This window comes from Pseudopipra pipra, chromosome 6 (assembly GCF_036250125.1).
Source record: "Pseudopipra pipra isolate bDixPip1 chromosome 6, bDixPip1.hap1, whole genome shotgun sequence".
Taxonomy (NCBI): Eukaryota; Metazoa; Chordata; class Aves; order Passeriformes; family Pipridae; genus Pseudopipra; species Pseudopipra pipra.
In genome coordinates, this window is record NC_087554.1 from 52407889 (window position 1) to 52428439 (window position 20551).

General features: G+C 38.9%; 1 protein-coding gene across 6 annotated transcripts in view; it reads right to left on the bottom strand.

Moving 5' to 3' along the window:
* Positions 1 to 8084: 8084 nt before the first annotated feature.
* Positions 8085 to 20551, bottom strand: part of BCL11B (BCL11 transcription factor B) — a 96980-nt gene continuing 84513 nt past the window's right edge. For all 6 annotated transcript variants that reach the window (XM_064659132.1, XM_064659127.1, XM_064659126.1 and 3 more), the window contains one exon: positions 8085 to 15272. In XM_064659132.1, the coding sequence (XP_064515202.1) occupies positions 13261 to 15272 (2012 nt within the window). In that variant the 3' untranslated portion in view covers positions 8085 to 13260. The remainder of the gene's footprint in view (positions 15273 to 20551) is intronic.

Below are 20551 nucleotides of genomic sequence, written 5' to 3' on the forward strand. Positions count from 1 at the left end.
TCCAGGTTATGGGCAGGTGTGTTGTCTGGTTGAGGTCAGGCTGATCCCATGAGGTCTAATGCAGTCATGCTGTGCTCATACCAAAGGTGGAGGATAGCCCTGCCCCTTGAAGCTTTTAGCTGGCCTTTTCAAACCAATGGGATATTTTTCACTGATTTAAACAAGCTGTGGTGAAGCTTCTATGGGAAAACCTAATTTCTTACACCTTCAGATGTCGCTTGCCATAACAACATGTCTACCAAAGGATGCATGTTGATTTAGGACTAAGGAATAAGATCAAAACACACCAGAGCTGGACTCAGGAGATCTCCACAAAACTTCTGGTTATTTCACAGCATTTTTTGCATGACTTTCAACAAATAAGTTAATCTTTCTGTACTTCAGATCCCAATTCATAAAGCTATTAGAAAAACATTTTTTTCTTTTACTCTTTGTAGGTGCTGCCCAAAGATACTGAGTCTTTCACAAAGGCAAGGGTATTAAGCCCCAGTGCTGCTTTTCTGAGACAGTTATAGGCATATGGGACATTTCAGAGGCATCAACAATAAACTGTTTCATTTTCAGGATTCCCCATCTTTCACTAATAGGCTACATTTCCTGTGTAGAATGCTTAGAGCAGTGCTGCTGTCTTCTGTCACCATTAACCCAGAAGAGTGGTCTGCTCAAAGCAGAGACAATTTGAAAGGAAAGAATAAATACCCTTAATGAAAGCTGACAGGTACCTTTCACACCTTCCCAGGGAAAGACATTAATTGCCCCCTTTGCTTTTAACTGTCCTACGTTGATATTTTAAAATAGATCAATATAGTACAAAACCAGTATCTTGATTGCTTGAACTGTATGTTTAATTAGGCTAATTTGCATTTTTCTCTGAGTTAAATTAAGGGCTAAATTCTGGTCTGGTGGAAGAAGGAGGAACTCTTTCAAAGGTTATGTTGTACTAGCTTACACCAGATCTGAATTTGGTCCACAGGTCTCTACTGCAACTTGATGAAGACTTGGTGAAGGCAAGGTTGCCATTGAACTGTCTTGTTTAGTAACATTAAAAAAAACCCCTATCTTTCCTCTTTTTAAGTGCCATTCAAGGGAGCCATGACCACTGATTTGTAAGGAAAGGAAAGGTTTGCCAATGAAAGGATCTGAGAGTTGCATAAGGTGAAATTCCTTGTGAAGGTGTTGTGTATTTGTTTCTTCTTCCAGATACCATCATATGAATCATGTGAATCATATGAAACCACAGAGTGGGAGAGCATCTTTATAACATTAATTTCCCTACTTGAGAAGAGTTATCTTCCTCCTTCACTTTGGTTCCTTCTTCTCATATTTGGATAAACAATCCAAATAATTTCACTATTTTCCCATCAAACCTACACAGTAGTCTTCTGATCATTTCCTTTGCTCCCTTTAGGACAACCCTCCAACTGGCCTAAATTCTTGATTTGTAAGAACTCAACCCACAGATGAATGTCCAAAGTCCTCTCCAATGCTAGCCAGAGTGGACGGAGTACATCATGCCATTTACAGAATATTCTCATTGATATATCCTGTGGTGGTATCTGCCTTTTTTTGCAACGCCATATTGCTGTCTCCCTGTCACTTATGATTCTTCATACTCCTTTTTTTCCTGGCCAGCAGCTGTTTAGTAAATTGGTCAGATATTAAGATCAATTTGAAAACCACCATTAACCTTCAACACAGTGTTGATCTTTCACAGCCTGGTTTGGTGTGCAAATATAATAAACATTGTCTTTAGTCCATCACCTTAGATTTTAATGAAGCATTGAACAGAACTTCTCCCAGTACTGACCCCTCAAAACCCGCTTTGTTTTGAGTGACTCGTCCAAGATGGCTTTCTTCCCCTCAAGCTGTATATCTCTTTCTCTTCCTGAGCAGAAAAAGTTCCCCGAAGGGAAAATTGGGAGCATCTAGTAATACAAGTAAACTGAGATATGATGTTTGGCTGGTAGAAACAGAGGCAAACCAAACAACACTTTACTTGTAGGCATGCAGGTTGTTCCTTGTCCTTTGTGCTCAGAGGATCTGAATTCATTTTTGTTTAAACTGCTGTTTCACTTAAGCAGCTGTCATGTGGGAGAACTGCAGAAGGAGATCACCAGACCTCTGGGCCAGGCGTGCTCCACAGAAACCAAGACACTTCCCTTGAGGCACAATTACCTGTACAAATTACTTCACATTAACAGTTTAGGGAGAAGTCAATGTCCAGTCTTGCTGGGACAGAGGAAGAATGACTGAAACCTCATCTGTGAGAAAACAGGATGGTGAAGATAAATGTACTGGTTTCACATTGAGGAATCATTCATCACCAGGGTTGAAGTGGTAATATGAAATCACTTTTGAATAACAGCTAACAAAGAAACAGTCTCTGAGTATGGAAAATCATGTGAACTCTGTGGCCAGAGTTTTTGCATATCAAGACAAGTACATACTTCTGGGAAAAACTGCTTGAAAAATTACATCAGATTGCAATGACAAAGAAGTTACTTAATTCTGCTGGCTAGTCATTCACATACATCACAGAAGTTCCTATCGACATGCGCAGTACACTTACCTTACCAAGAGTTACTGCTTTCTGCTACTCTTTGTAAGGATTGACTTATTGGAAGTCACACTCAGTATCACAAAGCAATCAAGTAATTTGGTTCAAAACATCTCTTGCTTTAAAAAGTCTGAGGAACATCTTAGTCTTCATGAAAAATATATCAGATATTAAAACCATTTACCTAGCTGGGGTGAATAGCACAAATTGGAAAATAACTCTCAATTGATGTTACTTTCACACAATGGAACAATGCTGATTTACATCAGGATATATCCCACTTTAGTTTGCTTCCCACAACGTAGAATTAGATAATTCATTTCTCTAACTAGCTACTTTAAAAAAAAGAAAAAAAAAATCTGCTTTCAGATCCACATCTGGGAAGATTGTTGAAGTCCTTTCCTTTTTTTCAATTAGTGTGATCTGTCAGCAAAGAACTGGTTAATCTACCCAACTTTACACTAAAGTGGACAAGGAGCACCCATGAGAGCTACCCTGCAACTCTTTTATAGAAAGGATAAACTATAGCAGAGCAGTAAACTGCAAATACTTCACTTATCAAACTTCAAAACTAGCACATACATACTAACATTTTCTTCAGTGAACATTTTTCATGCAGAGACATGATTTTTTGACTAAAAATATGTTTTCCTCAACAACAGAGTTCATGTTGTTGGTTGTTTGCAGTTTAGTCATTTTAAATAGCCACAATTTCATACTACTGTTTCAAGAGTCTTTGCAATAAGCCAAATTTCAGATCTAAATTTGAACCTCCTGCAAGTAGAGAGAGTTATCCAGCAGGTTGTCATTCCAAGAGTTTCATAGGACTCCTGGAACACTTATGAGTCATATTGATCTGAAGATGTTTCTGGAGCCTTTCATATCTAGTGAAATGGCTAAAACAGTGTCCTGGCCATGTGCTGCTTACCCTGAAATTATGTTATCTGTTAGGTACAATGATGGGTTTCTTCACCTGACATACGGGGAGTTAGGAGTTATGTTTCCCTTTAGTAAACATGAGATTAAGTCACAAACTGAAACAGAATGAGTCTGGCATTACAAGTTCTCTGTGTTCAAAAATGTTCAGACATTAAAAGCAATAATTTAAGCCATTGGAATATGAGAACAATAACATCTATGACAAGAATTTTTCTTCTAAAATAACTTTGGACCACTGACTTATTTTCAATAATCATTTGGAAAGGCAAAGGTTGTTAAAAATCAGTGGGTCTTAGAACTCAAGTTTTCTCTAAAATGCAATTTAAACTCCGATTTCACTTAGGTATTTTGAAATGTCTAACAGTCTTGATGCATCAGTGATCCTCCAACACATTCCTTCCATCTGAACATTATTACCATGTGAAACATGATTTTCTCCCTTGTTTTTGTCTCTTAACATCTCCTTACCTCTCCTCTTCTAATTCTGTAATTGTGTCATTTCATTCTGTCAGTCATTTGTGGGTATTTTGCTGGAATAGAGCTTTGCTTAGTGAAGCCGCATTATGTTACATCATTGCTAAGAATTCAAAGTATTCTGTGATAAGTGCCTGGTTTCTGACTAGATTACTGCAGCCCACATCCTGCATAGAAACTACTATTGCTATCAATCTCTATTTTCCTTGGGTTTGCTGCTGATTCATATTGGAAATATATCATATGAAGACTCAACTCTTTTGGCCTTCTTCCTCATTCCAGAAATTCTTCTCATCATCACATCATAGAGAGTTAAAGAGGAGTGCTTGTCCTGTGTTCTTTGTTCTGTGTTTCCATGTCTACTTGGCTTTTCTAAGTTATCTTAGTGTCACTTCTCTTTCTACATCTCACACCAGTGGGAAGACCCATGCACCATGATGAGTGAAGCCCCCACATGCCCCAAACACACAGGTAGTGATATCCATGTCTACATACAAACTAATAAATATAGTGAGGAAAAGAATTATCAACATACCTGCTAGTAGTACTTTGGTACTCTGGAAATTTCACATGTACCAGATTAGCTTGGCTAGTCACTGAACTTTGCTTTATGATCTATTGGTTTCTACTGAAAAACAGCATTTTAGAGATTTTAGTAGTGTCTGGTAGAATGTTATATAGACATTGCCCACATGCAATGGGTACTTCAATTGTTATTTTTAGAGGTGAAGTAAGGAGTCTTCATTTATCATGGTAATACCCATTTTAAATCAGCTTTGCTAAAGTAACTGGCAATCTTAAGGATATAGTGCTGTGGACTAAAATGAGCTCAATTACACTCGTCTGTTAATTAGGAGAAATTCAAATTTCTAGCTTTGTACAGGTACACTTATATCCAAGTTACGCATACAGAGATGTATACACAGTTTTTGCACAAACACATATATCTAACTTGTTAGTCATTGGGCATCTATTATTTATGCTTCAAACATTATTGAAAAGTGATGTGTATTTTTTTGCGTTATTGTAATTCCTAGTCAGTTTATAGGAATCATTGAAACATCATTTTCCTTCACATTCTTGTTAGCTTTTATGTTCTCTGATGATACCTGTGACTTCCGCCATAATCAGCACTGCCACTTACCAACTCTATACGAAAACATGTAAGTGTACTTCCATTGCACAGGAACTTTATTACAGGTATCCTCACAGAATAAGAAATAATTTAAAAGATACACATAAAAGGAAACCTGCAACTATTTTTTTGTGCAGAAAAAGTTATCTGTAAATCAATACCTTGTCTGCATAATGCTATGGTCTCCTAATTAGTACCAGAAATAGATGAATCTGAACAACTTTTGGAACTAGCCTCACCCTCAAACTGTGGTCCAACTAAGCCCTAAGTGTATGTCTGCTCTCAATAAATTTAGTACAATATTGTCATATGCTGTGATTTAAGCCATGGGAAAATGGACAGTGACAAACCTGGGTGAAGAATCTCTCCTTACCAGCCAATTTTTTTTTTCAATGTCTAGGTGTAAAATTATATTTGATCCTGTTCTATATAATATCCTGTTTAGGAAACGTACTGAAAGAAATAGTCTTGCATTGGTGGTGTATTGGAGTGAATAGGTCTTTTCCATCTCTAACACATGTGATCCCAGAGAATGGTCTGTCATTTGTCAGACAGTGAAATCCATGTTGTCATTGAGTAGCTAAAGGTCAGTGTTTAGCTGAGCTAGGAGAATAATTCAGAGCAAATCAACTATTAGGCAAATGTTGCTTCTTTTTTGCTTACAAGTTGTCTGCAAATAGATCACAATTTTCTCAAATATATTCATTATTCAGAATTATTTCCTGAATGATTTTGGTGTATAATTATTGGTCTGTTCACAAGCCTTTCATTTTGAATGCTCAGTTTTCAAGCCGTTCAAATTGGATGTATAGATCACATGGTATCTTTCTGTCCTTTGGTAGGGTAAATGTAACTCTTGATCTCCACATTTTGGTGGAAAAATCTGAATTGTGGTCTTACAGTTCAATGGCCAATGCTATTCTGTTATACGTTCTTACAGTTTATGTAAGTTTTATGTATGTAAAGCCACTAAGCCAGATTCAAGTCCATGGAATGCTTATGTAAATCAGTAGTAAATGTATTGAATCCAAAGAAGCAATGTAGAGTACAATCAACGTGAAGAATAAGGACCTTGAGAAATCAAATCACCTTTAAAATAGTTTTTCATTATAATAATTATAATGCTGAGTTAAAGTGTCTCTTCTTTCATACCAAAGTTTGAATTCCACTGGTTTCACTTGGATTTCACAAAGATTTTTCTAAGTCCTTTTCCTTTACTAATTATAATGGAGTTCTTGGATTACATAAGCATGTGTGAAACAGGAGTATCCAACCCAAGGATGTTGCAAAGAGACTCATTTGGATTTAGTTGTTTGCAGCTTTATTTGTGTGATTTCTCACATTTTCTCTGTAAAAAGGGCCTAATTCTACTTTTTCCGTCATGCCAACATGTGTGAGTAATCAGAGCTCTGACAGACAAGCTCTAACAGATCCAATAGTGATGAGTGAAGGCATTACAACTTCCAGGAGGTCCACGCTTCTCCTTGCCAGGCAGATACCACCTCCCCTAGCAGAGGCAATAGACAGAGAGTCTGTCCCCTTGTATCTCTAAGCCTTTCCGGCCACAAGCCACAATGCACAGTAGAGGCTGCTGCTGCTAAACCTTCGAACACCACATCAACATCTGCAAGGCCTGCAGCGCCTTTACAGCTGACAAAATGACTCGGTGGTGTAAAGCTCAGCTAGAGTGAAGTCATGTTTATGGGGTGTCAAAAACACCCCATTCAAATGCGAACTGTACAAAATTTAGAAGTAAAATGTAACAGCCTTTACAGCTCACTGCAGAAGGCATCCAAAACGAACATGGCATTTGGGAAATTATAGCGTGAACTATTGCCCAATATAATTGTCAGCGTCGGGTTCTGATTTCATTTTCACTGGTTTTTCATGAGTGCAACTTTTCAAAGCCTGTAACTTTTATATCACTCTGAAGCCTTGATCCAGCAAAGCACTTACACACATACCTAAATTTAGATTGTAGATTCAGGGAGCCTGAGATCAGGAAGAGACCATCTGTAGGAGCTCTTCTGTAGCACAAAACTTAGCTTCCCCTCCTGACTTCTGAGTTGAGCCAAATACTTTAAAGTCCAGGAGCAGTTCCTTTGAAATGAATTTCAATTACCCGCCTGCTTTGAATCACAAGCCTGTTACATGGTTTGTTGGACCAGGGCCTCCAGGAAATCAGAATCTGGTCTCTGACACTACAAATCTTTCCTATGCTGTCCAATAATGGTTTGAATAACAATTCTCTTATTTAAAATTTCCATGCATTAGCTAACAGGTTGGCTTGATAAAGAACATCAGGATAGTGAACTGTCTGTAGCTGTCAGCTGTTATCCTCAAACTGTGCAAAATAATCCTCAAATTGTGCAAAATTCTGCCTTTCACTGTGCATACCTTTGTGCCTAGCTGAGGAGGACAAGGAGCACGTTTAGCTGCAGTTATATTTTGTTGCTTCCCGCATAATACAGTTTGTGGCCCAAATTGAGATCCTGATTGAATTGGTAAGTGTTCTCCCTCTTTGCATTGGCATCCAAGAAGCAGAACACATTAACAAACTTAAGTGCATAGACCATAGAGTTAAGTTTGTGTGGAGGGATGGAAAGAAACACAAGAGCAAAGCAGGTCTCACCTGCTTTTAGAAAACTGAGCTAATGGTCCCAAATATAACACAATTTCATATGAGAAATGTGACTGCTTCAAGCATTATTCTACCATTTTGTCTCAAGACCCCTACTCAGGAAATACCTTATATCATATTTAAGTCAAAGGGATGTAATCAGGACTTGAGCATCTACTTAGCATCATGCAGGTTCTCACATGTCCTCCCCAAACAAGAATTCTCTCCTGGTAGACTCCCATGAGAACTGACAGAAAATACAGCATAAGCTCTATCATCTGTACTGAAGCTTCAACTCCTCACTCCTTTCTTTTTTTCCCTTCCCATCCCTCAATTTCAAAGAACCAGGAAAGACAAGATTTGGAGATCAAGTCAAATGTCCAATTTATTTTTATAACTTGAAACTGGAACAAACGTTGTTTTGAACGAGCGTACAAATGAAATGGTAGACACATGCTGAACTCAACATTGTGACAATAAGGGGAAAAAAAAGAGGCCAAAAATCTTGTACAGAGAATAAAAGGAACAATAAATATTTCACTAAGCCATATTGAAATGACCTCCAGCCATCTCAACATTTTATCCATAATAAAAAAAAAAGTGCTCTCGTTTTTTAAACAGAGCACAAATACCAAGCAATAATAAATAGTTCCAAACTTGTAGTAAAAGACAAAACCTCCAAGTAAACAACAAAAGCTCATACAATAAGTAATAGAAAAAGGTAATAAAAATATTTTGCCTTGCCGGTACAAATGCAAACAACTTAAATCAACGTTACTTTGCTTTGCAGTTCTAAAATACAAAGAGCACCATAAAAATGAGTTTGCCTGTGATAAACAAAACCTTGGACTGTCTTTTACATAGGACTGGGATGAAATGCTGATTTTTTGACCCTTTCCTTAAAAATTGGTATTTTTCTTTCTAAAACCAGGTTCCTGGACCTGTCCTGCTGCCAAGGGAGTTGACCGGAGTTTTGCTCTGGACTGCAAAGGCAGCAGGACTAGAAACAATGAAAGTATAAATTCAACCTCAAAAAAGTAATGAAAAACTACCTTAAGTGTGAAAAGAACTGTGGCAGCATTCTAGCTATGTCCATGTTATATTGTGCTTATGGCCTAGTAAACTACAGCTCTTCTAAGCTAGAAGATAAGGAGGGCCATTTCAGTATCACTACAGTCTGCAGAAACACAACCCTTGTGCTTTTGGGTGACTTACTGTTAGTTTCAGTGATCTAAGTCACAAAATTAGACAACTGCTGGTGTTTGCTATTCTGGATCATTAAAAACAACAGGGAGACTGGAGCTCCTAAGCAACTTACACTAAAATGAAAGGCGAAATTATTTCTTAAATTAATGAAATGTGGACTGAAAATGTGCAGTTAACTTCTGATCTTCATTGCATTGATACAAGTCCGAGATTCTTCTGAGTTCGGTGACATGAATCTGGATTTATGTGAAACTCCAGAGATCTGAATTTTCACCAAAAAGTGAAAATGTGCCTTTAAGGGACCACATTCCAACCTCCGTTATGCTGGAGTAATTCAGGACTAAGAGTTATGAATAATTCCTGATTTATATCAGTTTAATTGAGATCCAGAATTTCTCCAGAAGTCATTCAAGTCTGGAAGGCATACATCTATCTGTTAGGTAGCTGGACCAAATTCTCCCTGTCACACCCATGCCTCTCCAATTGCTCCAGTGTTTCTGCACTAATGAAAGCAGCAGAAGAATTTGGCATGGCAGTATTTTTTTTTCTTTTTGTTTTAAGTTTTATCACCGTTTCATGTGAGAGCACTGAGCATTTTCCCCTTCTCCCCTTCGCTGAAGCACTAGTGCCTCTTCTTCCACCTCTCTTTCCCCTCGACCCAAAAGGGAAAGAGTGTGAGAGAGAGAGAGAAAAAGGACTGCAAAGAAGAGAGAAATCAAAAGGTACAGGATTTCATCCCAATCCCTCAAACATTCAGAAATTTATGGAATGTACAATTAGAAGTGAACAGCAGCAAAGCAGCTAATAACATGGACTGGCAAGACCTGTACACGGAGTCGGTCCTGTTCTGACAGGGAAGAGGAGGGCTGTGCCTGGACTAATTTTTCTTCAACCCGATTACAGCTGTACCAACAGCAGACCATTTTATGTCAAAGTGGATGCAACAGCTCTCACTTTTTGCTATAAAAAGACTTTCTTCCAGAGGGTGGTGGCAGGGTGTGAGGAGCAGTGAATGGGGGTTGGCCAGGAGAGGGAAGATGGATTGGACATCTTCTTGTTTGGAAGGAGGGGAAGAAATCTCCTCTCTCTCTCTCTCTCAAATCTGCAGGGAAGCTGTGGGATGTCACCCCAGACACCTTTCCGGGAACGGAATTTCATTTCACACAAACAGGAAATAACCATCCAGCCTGGTTCAACCATACCTGGTAAAACCTTGATGCAAGGGGTCCAGGCAGCTTTGAAGTTATTTAGAGCCCTGTAGGAACAGCACTTTTTTGTAGGCCATTTCTGACAAAAAAAATATATATACAACTAAAATTATTTGTGAACAACAACAACAAAAAAATTTAAAATAAAAAAGCACTTAATTATTTTGTTTTGTTTCTTTTACTGAAAGGTCGTCTAACAACCCCCTTTTTTCCTGTACAATAAGGACTTCACATACAAATTTTTTTTTATTTTTGCAATATTTTATCCTGCCAAATTAAAAAAATATATTATGGCAGCCTGTTTGTTTGTTTTTATTTTTATTTCCAAATTCACTAACAAAAAGGTACATTAAATCCCTTTAAAAGGACAAGCGTACAGTTAAAAAATTACAAGCTTCAGTAAAAATACAGCAAGTGCCTACATCATATGAATCAACCAATATCAATATCCATTCCAGAAGGGGAAGGAAGGGGGGCAAAGGGGAGAAAAAAAGAGAAAAATAGGTACAGGTCAGAAACGTGATTTTTTTTTTTTTCTGCAAAGCAATAACAATATTAAGCACTTTTTTCTACATACTTTTTCTACGTGGTGTAGCAATCACCTTTTAATCCCCGAATACAAGATTCTATACATTTTTTGAAATAAAAATTCAACACCCAAGGCAGAAAAAAATTTACTAAAACTCAAGACTTTACAGTTACAGTGACAAGAACAAATTTATAGACCCACCATTTAAATTTTACTGCAACATTTTCAAGGAAAAAAGAAAATTTTTTTTTTCTTTCTGGTTTTGTAAAATGCCCAGGCATTCTCCATTATTACAAATACTGGTCCACTTTTACAGTAATCAAGAAATTTTAATATATATAATATATACTAAAACCCCGTCACCAAAAGAAAACAATATACACATGGCCATTATGGCATTTTTTTTAATAACCTATTAAGCAAACTTTGAAAAAAAAAAAAGATTGCTCAAACACACATACACACAATTTCTTTTTTACCCTTGTATGTATTCAATACTGTAAACGTATTTTAAGACAGAGTGCACTAAATTTAACTTTTAAAAAAAAATTAGCCGTTGTTCCTGAATTGTTTTTTTTCATTCAATGATAGCAACTTGTAATTTGTGTCATTTGAGTTTTAATTCAGCAGTAAATCATTTCCATTCCATTTCCTAAGCAGCGTTGTCCTGAAAAAAAAAAAAAGCTGAGAATAATTCAGCTAATGTATGTCCGAAGTTGTGCTGGGTATACATCTTCATTTGATTGGGTCTTATGGCATTTTCATGTCCACTATCTTCAACCAGTAATTTTTTTAAGTAAATGTGGCTCTTTTTTTTTTTCTAAAGAATGTACTTTTCTTGTTTTACTTTTTTTTTAAAAGTCTTTCCATTTCACAAAAACATTTTGCATTTGTCTCAAGAGACTCAAATAGGAAGATCAGTTTTCAAGGCACTCACGTCAAATTGAATGGCAGTAGAAAAACTGTCCAATAAATTATTTTATTTATTTTTCTTTATAGTGCCAGTATTGTGAATGCCATGCTTAGCAACACTGACACTTAATCTCAGCTGTTCCCTTACAGTTTAACCCACCTTTGGGCCAAGTAGAATATGATGTAATTTCTTGTTGAGAAGCCATTTTTCTCTTAACCACAAACAAAAGCTTTAAAGTGCGGGTCAACATAATTAAAATCTCTAACCATAATTGTCTACTGTTTGCTAATATTAGTTCTAAAAGGCTTTAAAATATTTGGAATTTAAAAGTAGAACAGGTGCATTTTCCTTTGCTTTACTTTTTGTCTGTTGTAATGCTTTTTTCTGAATACAATTCCATTCTGTTTCTAATTAAGTCAAGGGAAAAACTCTTACCGACTTCAGTAGGAGCAGAATCTTGCCAAGACAGGTAAATCAACCAGGATTTATTTTTCTCTTCCTTATAATAACATCACTGTACATCATATAATATTCCTACTCATAAACCAAATGCCTATGAGTTGAGGCTTTTCATTGAGAAAATCACACTTTTCCATCTTCTAACATTAAACCACAGCAAATACAGACTGAAGTAGATGTCCTGAATTCAAATTTTACGATTTTGTGGTTTAAAAAGGAAAAAAAAAAATTAAGAAAAAAGATGGCATTTGGCTCCTCTGGGGTTTGAAAATAATATTACAATGCTCAAAATGTTCATTTATTGTCTCTAGGAAGAGTCACAGGAGGGGAAGAGGGAGGGAAAAACACTGCAAAAAGTGACAAACTGGCACCCTTATGTTGCCATAGCTTTTAACAACAACAAGAAACTATCAGATAATAATGTACAATTAAGAATGTTTCTGGGTTTTGAATGTAGCTGCCTTCTGCACCTTTGTCTTTTTTGCTGTCATAGCTTTAGTGCTACAATCCATCTACAAAAGGCCTCTATCATCAGCGACATTGTCAGTGCTATGTATTTGATCCAATTTCGAAAGAAAGTGCTAATTTTAAAGATTGTTATCCGCTGTACAGTTTTGTTTTCCCTAATCTTCAAGGTTATTTAAGAAGGGGAAAGAAAAATTTAAAAAAAGAAAGAAAGAAAGAAAGGAAAAAGAAAGAAAAAAAGATTTCGGTTCTCATGCTGGCTTCTTCACAAGAAATTACACACACTTAGCTTAAATTTCAACAAAGCAGCGGCCCAAAAATTATAATTTTAAAAGATATGTTTCTCTCCTACAATGCAAGTAATCTCAGGCTACGACTGGGTAAAATTAAAAAGGGATACCCAACAAAATTTTAAAAGAAATTTAAACAGAAAGAATAAAAAAAAGTACCTGCACATGCCAAAAAATTACAAAAACCCAATAAATACAGAAATTATTGCACAGTTAAAAGGCTCCACAATTTTTACTGCCTTAATCAACCCTCGGGTTTAATAGAACTTTGTAGACACAGGTTATATTTAAGTGCCAAAGTCTGGCACCTACCATAGTTATGCTAAGTTATGTTTACGGAGGCAAGTTAGGTCATCTTTTCTCAGTTGGCAATAGTTAAACTGTACAAATAAAATGTTACCTAGACCCCTGAAATTTAACCTAGTGGAGGTGGGGGCGGGGAGGGGCAGGAGGAAGGGGGGGGCCTTAGCTTCTTTCTGCCTGCTCAATTTTGACGTCATTTGTCAGCAAATGTTCTCCATGCCACTTTTTCATGTGTTTCTCCAGGGTGCTGTAAACACTGAAGGGCATCTGGCAAATGTCGCAGCGGTAGACCTCCTTCCCTATCTGGCCATGCGTTTTCATATGGCGCGTCAGCTTACTGCTCTGGGCACATGCATAGTTGCAGAGCTCGCATTTGTAAGGCCGCTCTCCAGTGTGGCTCCGACGGTGTACCGTCAAATTGCTGCAGTTCTTAAAGACCTTGCCACAGTACTCACATGTATCGCTCCTGCGCCCTTCCTTCGAACTGGGTCGCCCGGGGCCGGGGCCGCTGATGTGGGGGGTGCTGCCTCCGCTCGCCGTTCCGCTGCGCCCTGAGAGCCCCCCGTCCAGCATGTCCCCCGGCGGAGTGGAGAAACGCAGGCTCCCATTCTCCGACGAGTGCTCAGAAGAGGTCGCGAAGGGGGATTGTCGGGAGTCTGTGAATCCGAGGAACGGATCCTTCATGAAGTGCCGCGATGCTGCATACCCTACCAGCCACTGGGAGTAAACGTTTTCGGAAGGTATTATCGTTGCTGGTGGCAAGTCCAAATCTTTCTCTACCTTTATTCTTTTAGAAGAATTGTTTAAACTGGGGCTCGTGATAGGTGTTGGCTTACGGGGGAACAAGTTTGGGAAGGGTTCACCCGGGCCAAAGTTTCTTCCGTTGACCGCACCTTCCTCAGTGCGGTCCAGCTCTCCTACCACTGAGTCTTCATCGCCCGGATCTCTCTGACAGAGATCTCGAGGACACAAGTCTCGCTGATCAGAGGACCTTTTCATGAAGCTACTCCTCTTCTGTTTTTCAGCTAACATGTCGTTATATTGCTGAATGGCACCTAGACTTACATTCTCGATGACTTTTCCCAGGACGAGGGATTTCTCGTCCGGCAGCGACTTGGAGCCGTTTTCTCGGTTACGACTCAGCTCTGAGTCCATACTGAAGCTTGACTCTGGCCGGCTCTCATTTTCAAGTTCCTCTTCCTCCTCCTCCTCCTCTTCCTCTTCTTCATTGTCATGGCCCAGAGAAGGATCGCTCTCATTCCTGAAATCTGCCTCACTGGATTTCAGTCCCTCTCCAGTGAGCTCACTTGTGCCTGGCTCAGGGGAACTAGTGGTGGACAGTCCATCATCTGACCTGCCTGTCATGGAGCCAGCTTTATGCATATGTGTTTTCATGTGGCGTTTTAGCTTGCTGGCCTGGGAGCAAGCATGGTCACAGAGCTGACACTTGTAGGGCTTTTCTCCTGTGTGACTGCGCCGGTGCACAATAAGGTTACTCTGGAACTTGAATGTTTTCCCACAAAATTCACAGGACTTGCTCTTGGCCTGAGGCTGGGGAGGCGTAGTGCTGCTGGGGGGCATGGGGGGCAGTGGTGGGGTGCTCATAAAAGGTGATTTAGGACTTGGCTGGAAAGGATTCAGCAGGCGATGCATAGGGTTGGTGCGACTGGGTGAGACTGGCGGAGGGGTGGAACTGTTTCCTGCCAGCTCTCGAAGCCTTCTGGAGAAATCCATCGCTGGGGACTCAATTGCCATGGGGTTTAAACGCATAACTCTGTCAAAGGCACTGGGATGCTGGGCAACTAACCCCATTTCTTCGGCACTAAGGCGATGTGGATCCAGATGATGACGAGGTGGTGGGCTGAACAGCGGAGGTGTGTTTGGGAGCCGACCCTCACCAAAGCCAGGGTGTTCGCGCAAGATGGGTCCTGTCATCCGCAAAAGATTAAAAGGGTTGCTGTCTCCAAGAAAATTCATCAGCGGGGACTGTGCAACAGTCTCCGGTCCCAGAGGAGGAGGGATGGTGATGCGTGGAGTAAGGGAACTGTTTGAAGGGCTTGTTTCCAGGTAGATGCGGAATCCATGTGTGTTCTGGGCATGCTGAAGCAAGAACCAAGCGCTATTAAAAGGCTGCTTGCATGTTGTGCAAATATAGCTTGAAGGCTCATCTTTACCTATAAAAGAAAAAGCAGAAAGAACACTTAAAAAATAATACAGAGGAGAACATTTAAATACAGTTGGCATGCACTTTATTTTGCTAACACATTTCCTTCTTGGCATTTCTGAAAGAAGGATTTAATTGCGACGTATTGACTGATATAAATTGTTGAACAGCACATTTACTCACCACACTTATTCACTTAACATGTATGACAAATATCACACGTACTCATTTCTGCTATATACATTTACATCCTCTAACTTGCAAATAAAACCTTCCTTCATGACGTGTAAGGATCCTAATCCTTTCATGTGTTTATTCCACAAAAAGAAATTTGTTTCAAGGGATTTATGACTACGTACGAAAACCAAGGAAAATGCAGCGTGGTAGGTTTTACAAGGCACCTGCAAGGAGCTTCAGTGTCATTTTCATTCTTTCATTTTATATACTTCATGCAGCAGTCCCCTGAGATCTTGCTGAATTTAATTTGTACATGCTTCAGTCATGCCAGCACTTCCATTTTTAAAATACTATGTAGGTATTTAGCCACACAAGTCCTATTCAAGTCAACAGGAGCTTGGAAAACATACCCTTGCATAAACCACTTTGACATTCTTTTTGCCAAAACACCAAGAAGCCACTCAAATGAAACATCCGGTAATCAAAGCTGACAGCACAGTTGCAATTAACAGTAACAAATGTCGGGCCGTGCTTGAACTGGGTCCCAAAAATTTCTGAGCCTGAGCCTGCCCTCCAATGCAGAAATGCTCACCAGAGCCAAAAACGTTGTTCTGTTTGCTTTTCTAGCCTCTTTGAACGGCTGCATAAAGGTGGAAAGCATTCCTTTAACCTTGATTCAGCTTTACATAAAGGACAGGTGTGGACAAGTCTGCACCACAGTCATAATTTTGCTAGCTAGAAAATTCCAGTCCTGGGCACAATATAAACTGTGTCCTATCTTCAAAAAGCACTTTTCTCCCACTCCCCTCCTTTCTTCAATGTCTCTGCAAGACTCTGATAAATTCATAAATATGTGTCAACTTGAAATTCATGGTCCAGGATTTGTTTTGGTTGTTATTAAATGAGGGGAAGGTTTCCTGAAAAAACAACTGCACATTTTGGAAAACCTAAAATTAATTTCTTGCTTGTTTGTTTGTTTATGAAAGCACATATTTTGGCTAGTGATGGCTGCACTGCACCTAAAGGCACTAAACTTCCTGATAGTTCAGTACCTGAACCAAGCTTCCTGCCTGACTCATGACGGTGCAAGGACCCAAGCAATGCCTGATCCAGCCGCTCCACAGGTGCTCAGATCCAAAGCTGAACTATACAGACCCTTTTCTAGACAGGGAGGTTGCCATTCACAAAAGCCTGTTGCATGAGCTTGAAAATGAAAGAGTTTATAAGGTGAGCAGAACCGCATTATCGAAACTACCTTGTAAAGGGGAATGACTCATAGCAGACAAAGAAAAAAAACTCGGGCACATCAGGAGAAGTGGGATTGCTGCTGACTGAATTCCCCTCTTCTGGCTGTTGCAGGAACGGCTGCTGCTAACAAAACCTACAAAACCTTAGACAAGGAGGCTAGAAGATTATCTACCTACCTATCAGCCTGTCAGTTTATCTAATCTTATCACCCGATATACATCCATAACAGCATAAAGGAAAAAAGTATGTATCAGATTGAGACTTATTTACAAAGGTAGGTGATAAATGTGATGCAACTCCTCATGCTTCTGTTGATTTAGTAGGGCTATTGCTGTGGACAGCAGCTTCAAATCTCGATTTCAGGGAAGCCACCTCTTCACAGCCAAGAAAAAACATATACAATACAGCGGGCATTTGTGCCTGGCTGACATGGCCCCTGTGCCCCAGCCCCTCATGCTGTGTCTGTACGAGACAGATGCAGTTGCTTTGATTAATCTCTAACAATCGCTGTTCGAAAAAAAACACAAGTTTGAGAACTGCACTCGACTTGGAAAAAGTGCCCATAACTGCTATTGACATTAATGAAAGCCACATACAAACATGGAAAGGAACTGATACATTATCCCTTAAAAATCTACTCAGCACTGAGGCAGTTAGGAAGTTTTATGTCAGCTTTGCAGCCAAAGGAACAGTAAATGCTCCCATTATTACTTCAAATATTTAAATTTCTGTTTCTTACAGAAATATGATGAAAATGTCTAGACCTTTAACTTTTCTTGCACAGCAACATGTGTAGTATAAAAAGTGACAGAAATCACTGAAGCAGACTAAAGTATATAACATACTCTGTCAAAAGCTTTTTTAAACAATATGTTTTACCTCAGCTCACCCTGGAATAGATTTTAATAAAGCCCCTTCCAAAGTGTGATCTAATAGCAAATGAAGTGCAGCATCTTACAAGGTCATATATCTTCAAATTAAAGAGTGCTCTGCACCCTTCACCTTCACTTTATCCACTCTAATTAATCGATTTATTACCCAGAGCTGTTCGATTATTTAATTTTTAAAGTCACAGCATGCATTCTTTTTTGTTGTGGGGCTTTTTTTCTTTAAAAAAATAAAGTGTGTGAGTGTCTGTGTGTGTGCATGCATTCTCTTTGCTTAGCTCAAGAACTGACAGGAGGAAGAAAGCAGCTGTGTATTAGACGACAACAACAACAGCAACACATTTACTTGAGCAAAGGCGCATACGTAAGAAGAAAAATTCCTGAGCAGGCTGAGGATCAAGGCCAATCTAAAACTGAAATGGCTGATTAAAAAAATTACCCTCAAAATGGCAGCTGGCTGGATGCTTGCTATTACATGTTACATGGAATTAAGATGTTTTAGTTTGTTTTGTTCTCCAAAATTTCACCTCCATGAAATTCAAGAGAGGAAAGTAAATCCCCTCCTTTTTAGTTTTCTTTCAAACAGCAAATTAGTGCTATTAGTGATCTAAGATTTACAAGCTAGCAATCATAAGTCTTCTCTTCCTTTCTGTTGTTTAGCTTTTATGCTCCTTAAGACTCCTCTTCGGGAGACCCCAATACAACAACAAAATTGGCTGCAGGCTATCTGGCTACCAATCTCTGACTGCTTCATGAGTGTTTGTGTGTACATGCCTGCATATGTAGATACATTTTATTTTTTTAAAACTTTCACAACCCTCAAAGACTGTCCCCAGACTCCTTGTTTAAAAATAAATAAATAAATAAATAAATGAAATGTTAATTTCCTTACTATCACTTCATGGTTTTCTTGCCTAAAAGTTGCCCTGAGCAGTGTAGATGCTCACTTTTAAGAACAGAACAATGTCAAAAATCTTTGAAGATCCACTCCAAACATTTTTATATTCAAAAACTTGTTAAATATTTTAAATATGCCCAGAAAGAGCCACATATTGCTCAAGAATGATCCTTATATTTAATAATGCAGTGCACCTATACTATAAAACTCTTTGTTATAAGGCTACTTTTGATATATGACTATCTTAATCCCTTGCCACCTGCACCGAAGTCTGTCTAAATACCTTCTTTATGACAACTAGCTATATAGTCTTTGCCATATGCAGTCTTTATCACTTTAGCATGTGCTTGACTTTGAGCATGTGAGTAATCAACATCAGTGAAACTTAAGCATAGGCTGAAGTGCTCTGTTGGATAGTGATGAAATTATTCATGTGCTTAGAGTTAAACACAAGCCAAGACTTCATTATTACTGTTCGATGAATTGCACGTGGTTTCAATGCTACAGTCTGTAACTAGGCACGAATTTCAGGGCTGATAGTTCAAGTATAGTTCTTTATCTTTACAGTAGTTGGTAGATATGGTATATCTACCACACAGACATGAGACATCCAGGTCACAACTCCTGAGCAATCAATTGTAGTTTCACAGCTGCAGTAAGGCCAAACAAACACTGCCACATTCAGACAATGACAGAGAGGTTTGTAGGTCTGAATCCTACTGAGACACAGGTGTATAGATTTAGAAATACTGTTTCAAAGGTTAGGAAGGATTGTGAAATTAAAGAATGAGAGGACTAGGATAAACCTTAAGGTTTGGCTTGTCCAGTTCCTGACCCTAGAGATCATAGAATCATAGAATGATATGGCTTGGAAGAAACCCTAAAGATCATCTTGTTCCAACTCCCCTGCCATAGGCAGGGACACCTTCTACTAGACCAGGTTGCTCAAAGCCCCATCCAGCCTTATCTAGAACACTTCCAGGGACAGGGCATTCACAACTTCTCTGGGTAACTTGTTTCAATGCCTCATTACCCTCACAGTAAAGAATTTTTTCCTAATATCTAACCTATACTTACTCTCTTTCAGTTTGAACCCATTCCCTCCTAACCTGTCACTAAGCTCCGTTTCTATGCATCTGTTCATATCTATGGAAGATGCTTCACTATCCCACTTCAAAGGTCATCAAATGGAGATTCTACAACCTTTCCAAAGTCTACCTCACTCCTTCTCTCCTTTACAATCATGAAGGTTCCCCAAGTGCCTAATCTTTCTTCCTGCAATTTAAGATCACAATATATTGTCCTACCTAGATGCACATGCAAAACATAGGAAACAATTTAGTCAGCTCCTCACATACAGACATCATCCAACCCAAGGATTTGCAGTTGAACTACTTCATGTCTTTTAGCATCTCCTTCTCCCATTTTGATTTGGAAATGTTGAGTGAGAGAGAATTCACTTTGTTTTAGAGTAGTCGGTGGCCATGGTTGGCTATTTTCAATATTAAAAAAACCCTTCTCTTCTTTCCAATTGAAATTGCCGGGTTCAACTCTCAACCATTAGATCATATAATATTTTTATCTGGGAAATTAAAAATCTCTCTAGTATCTTCTCCTAAAGCAGGTAATTATAAACTATGAACTTATTGAACACTCTTGCCTTTTCTGCATATTATGACAAAAGATGGTCTTTTCCAGAAATATTAAAATGTGTTCCCTCCATTACTGCATGACAGATTATGTTCCGTTCAAAATGTCAAAGCAATAATGAGCTTTTTTTCTCTTTCATGAATAGCACAAAACAAAGCTAAATTCAGACACTGCCTCCCAGATTCTGCCCTTAGAGGGGGCAGTGAGAAAAGACAGGTCAGTTTGCCCCCCCAGAACAAGAGTAGCCTGCGTCTGCGGGCATCCACCCTACTGCACCAGGCAGCCTGAATCCCCGACTTATCTGTCCTCTGCAGTCTGACTTGTATCATTTAGTGATATACAGATCTTCCTCGCCCAGTTGGTACATGACTTTCTATATACCCTGAATGCTGAGCGTCTTTGCCCTGGAGATAAAAATTTCCCTCAAAA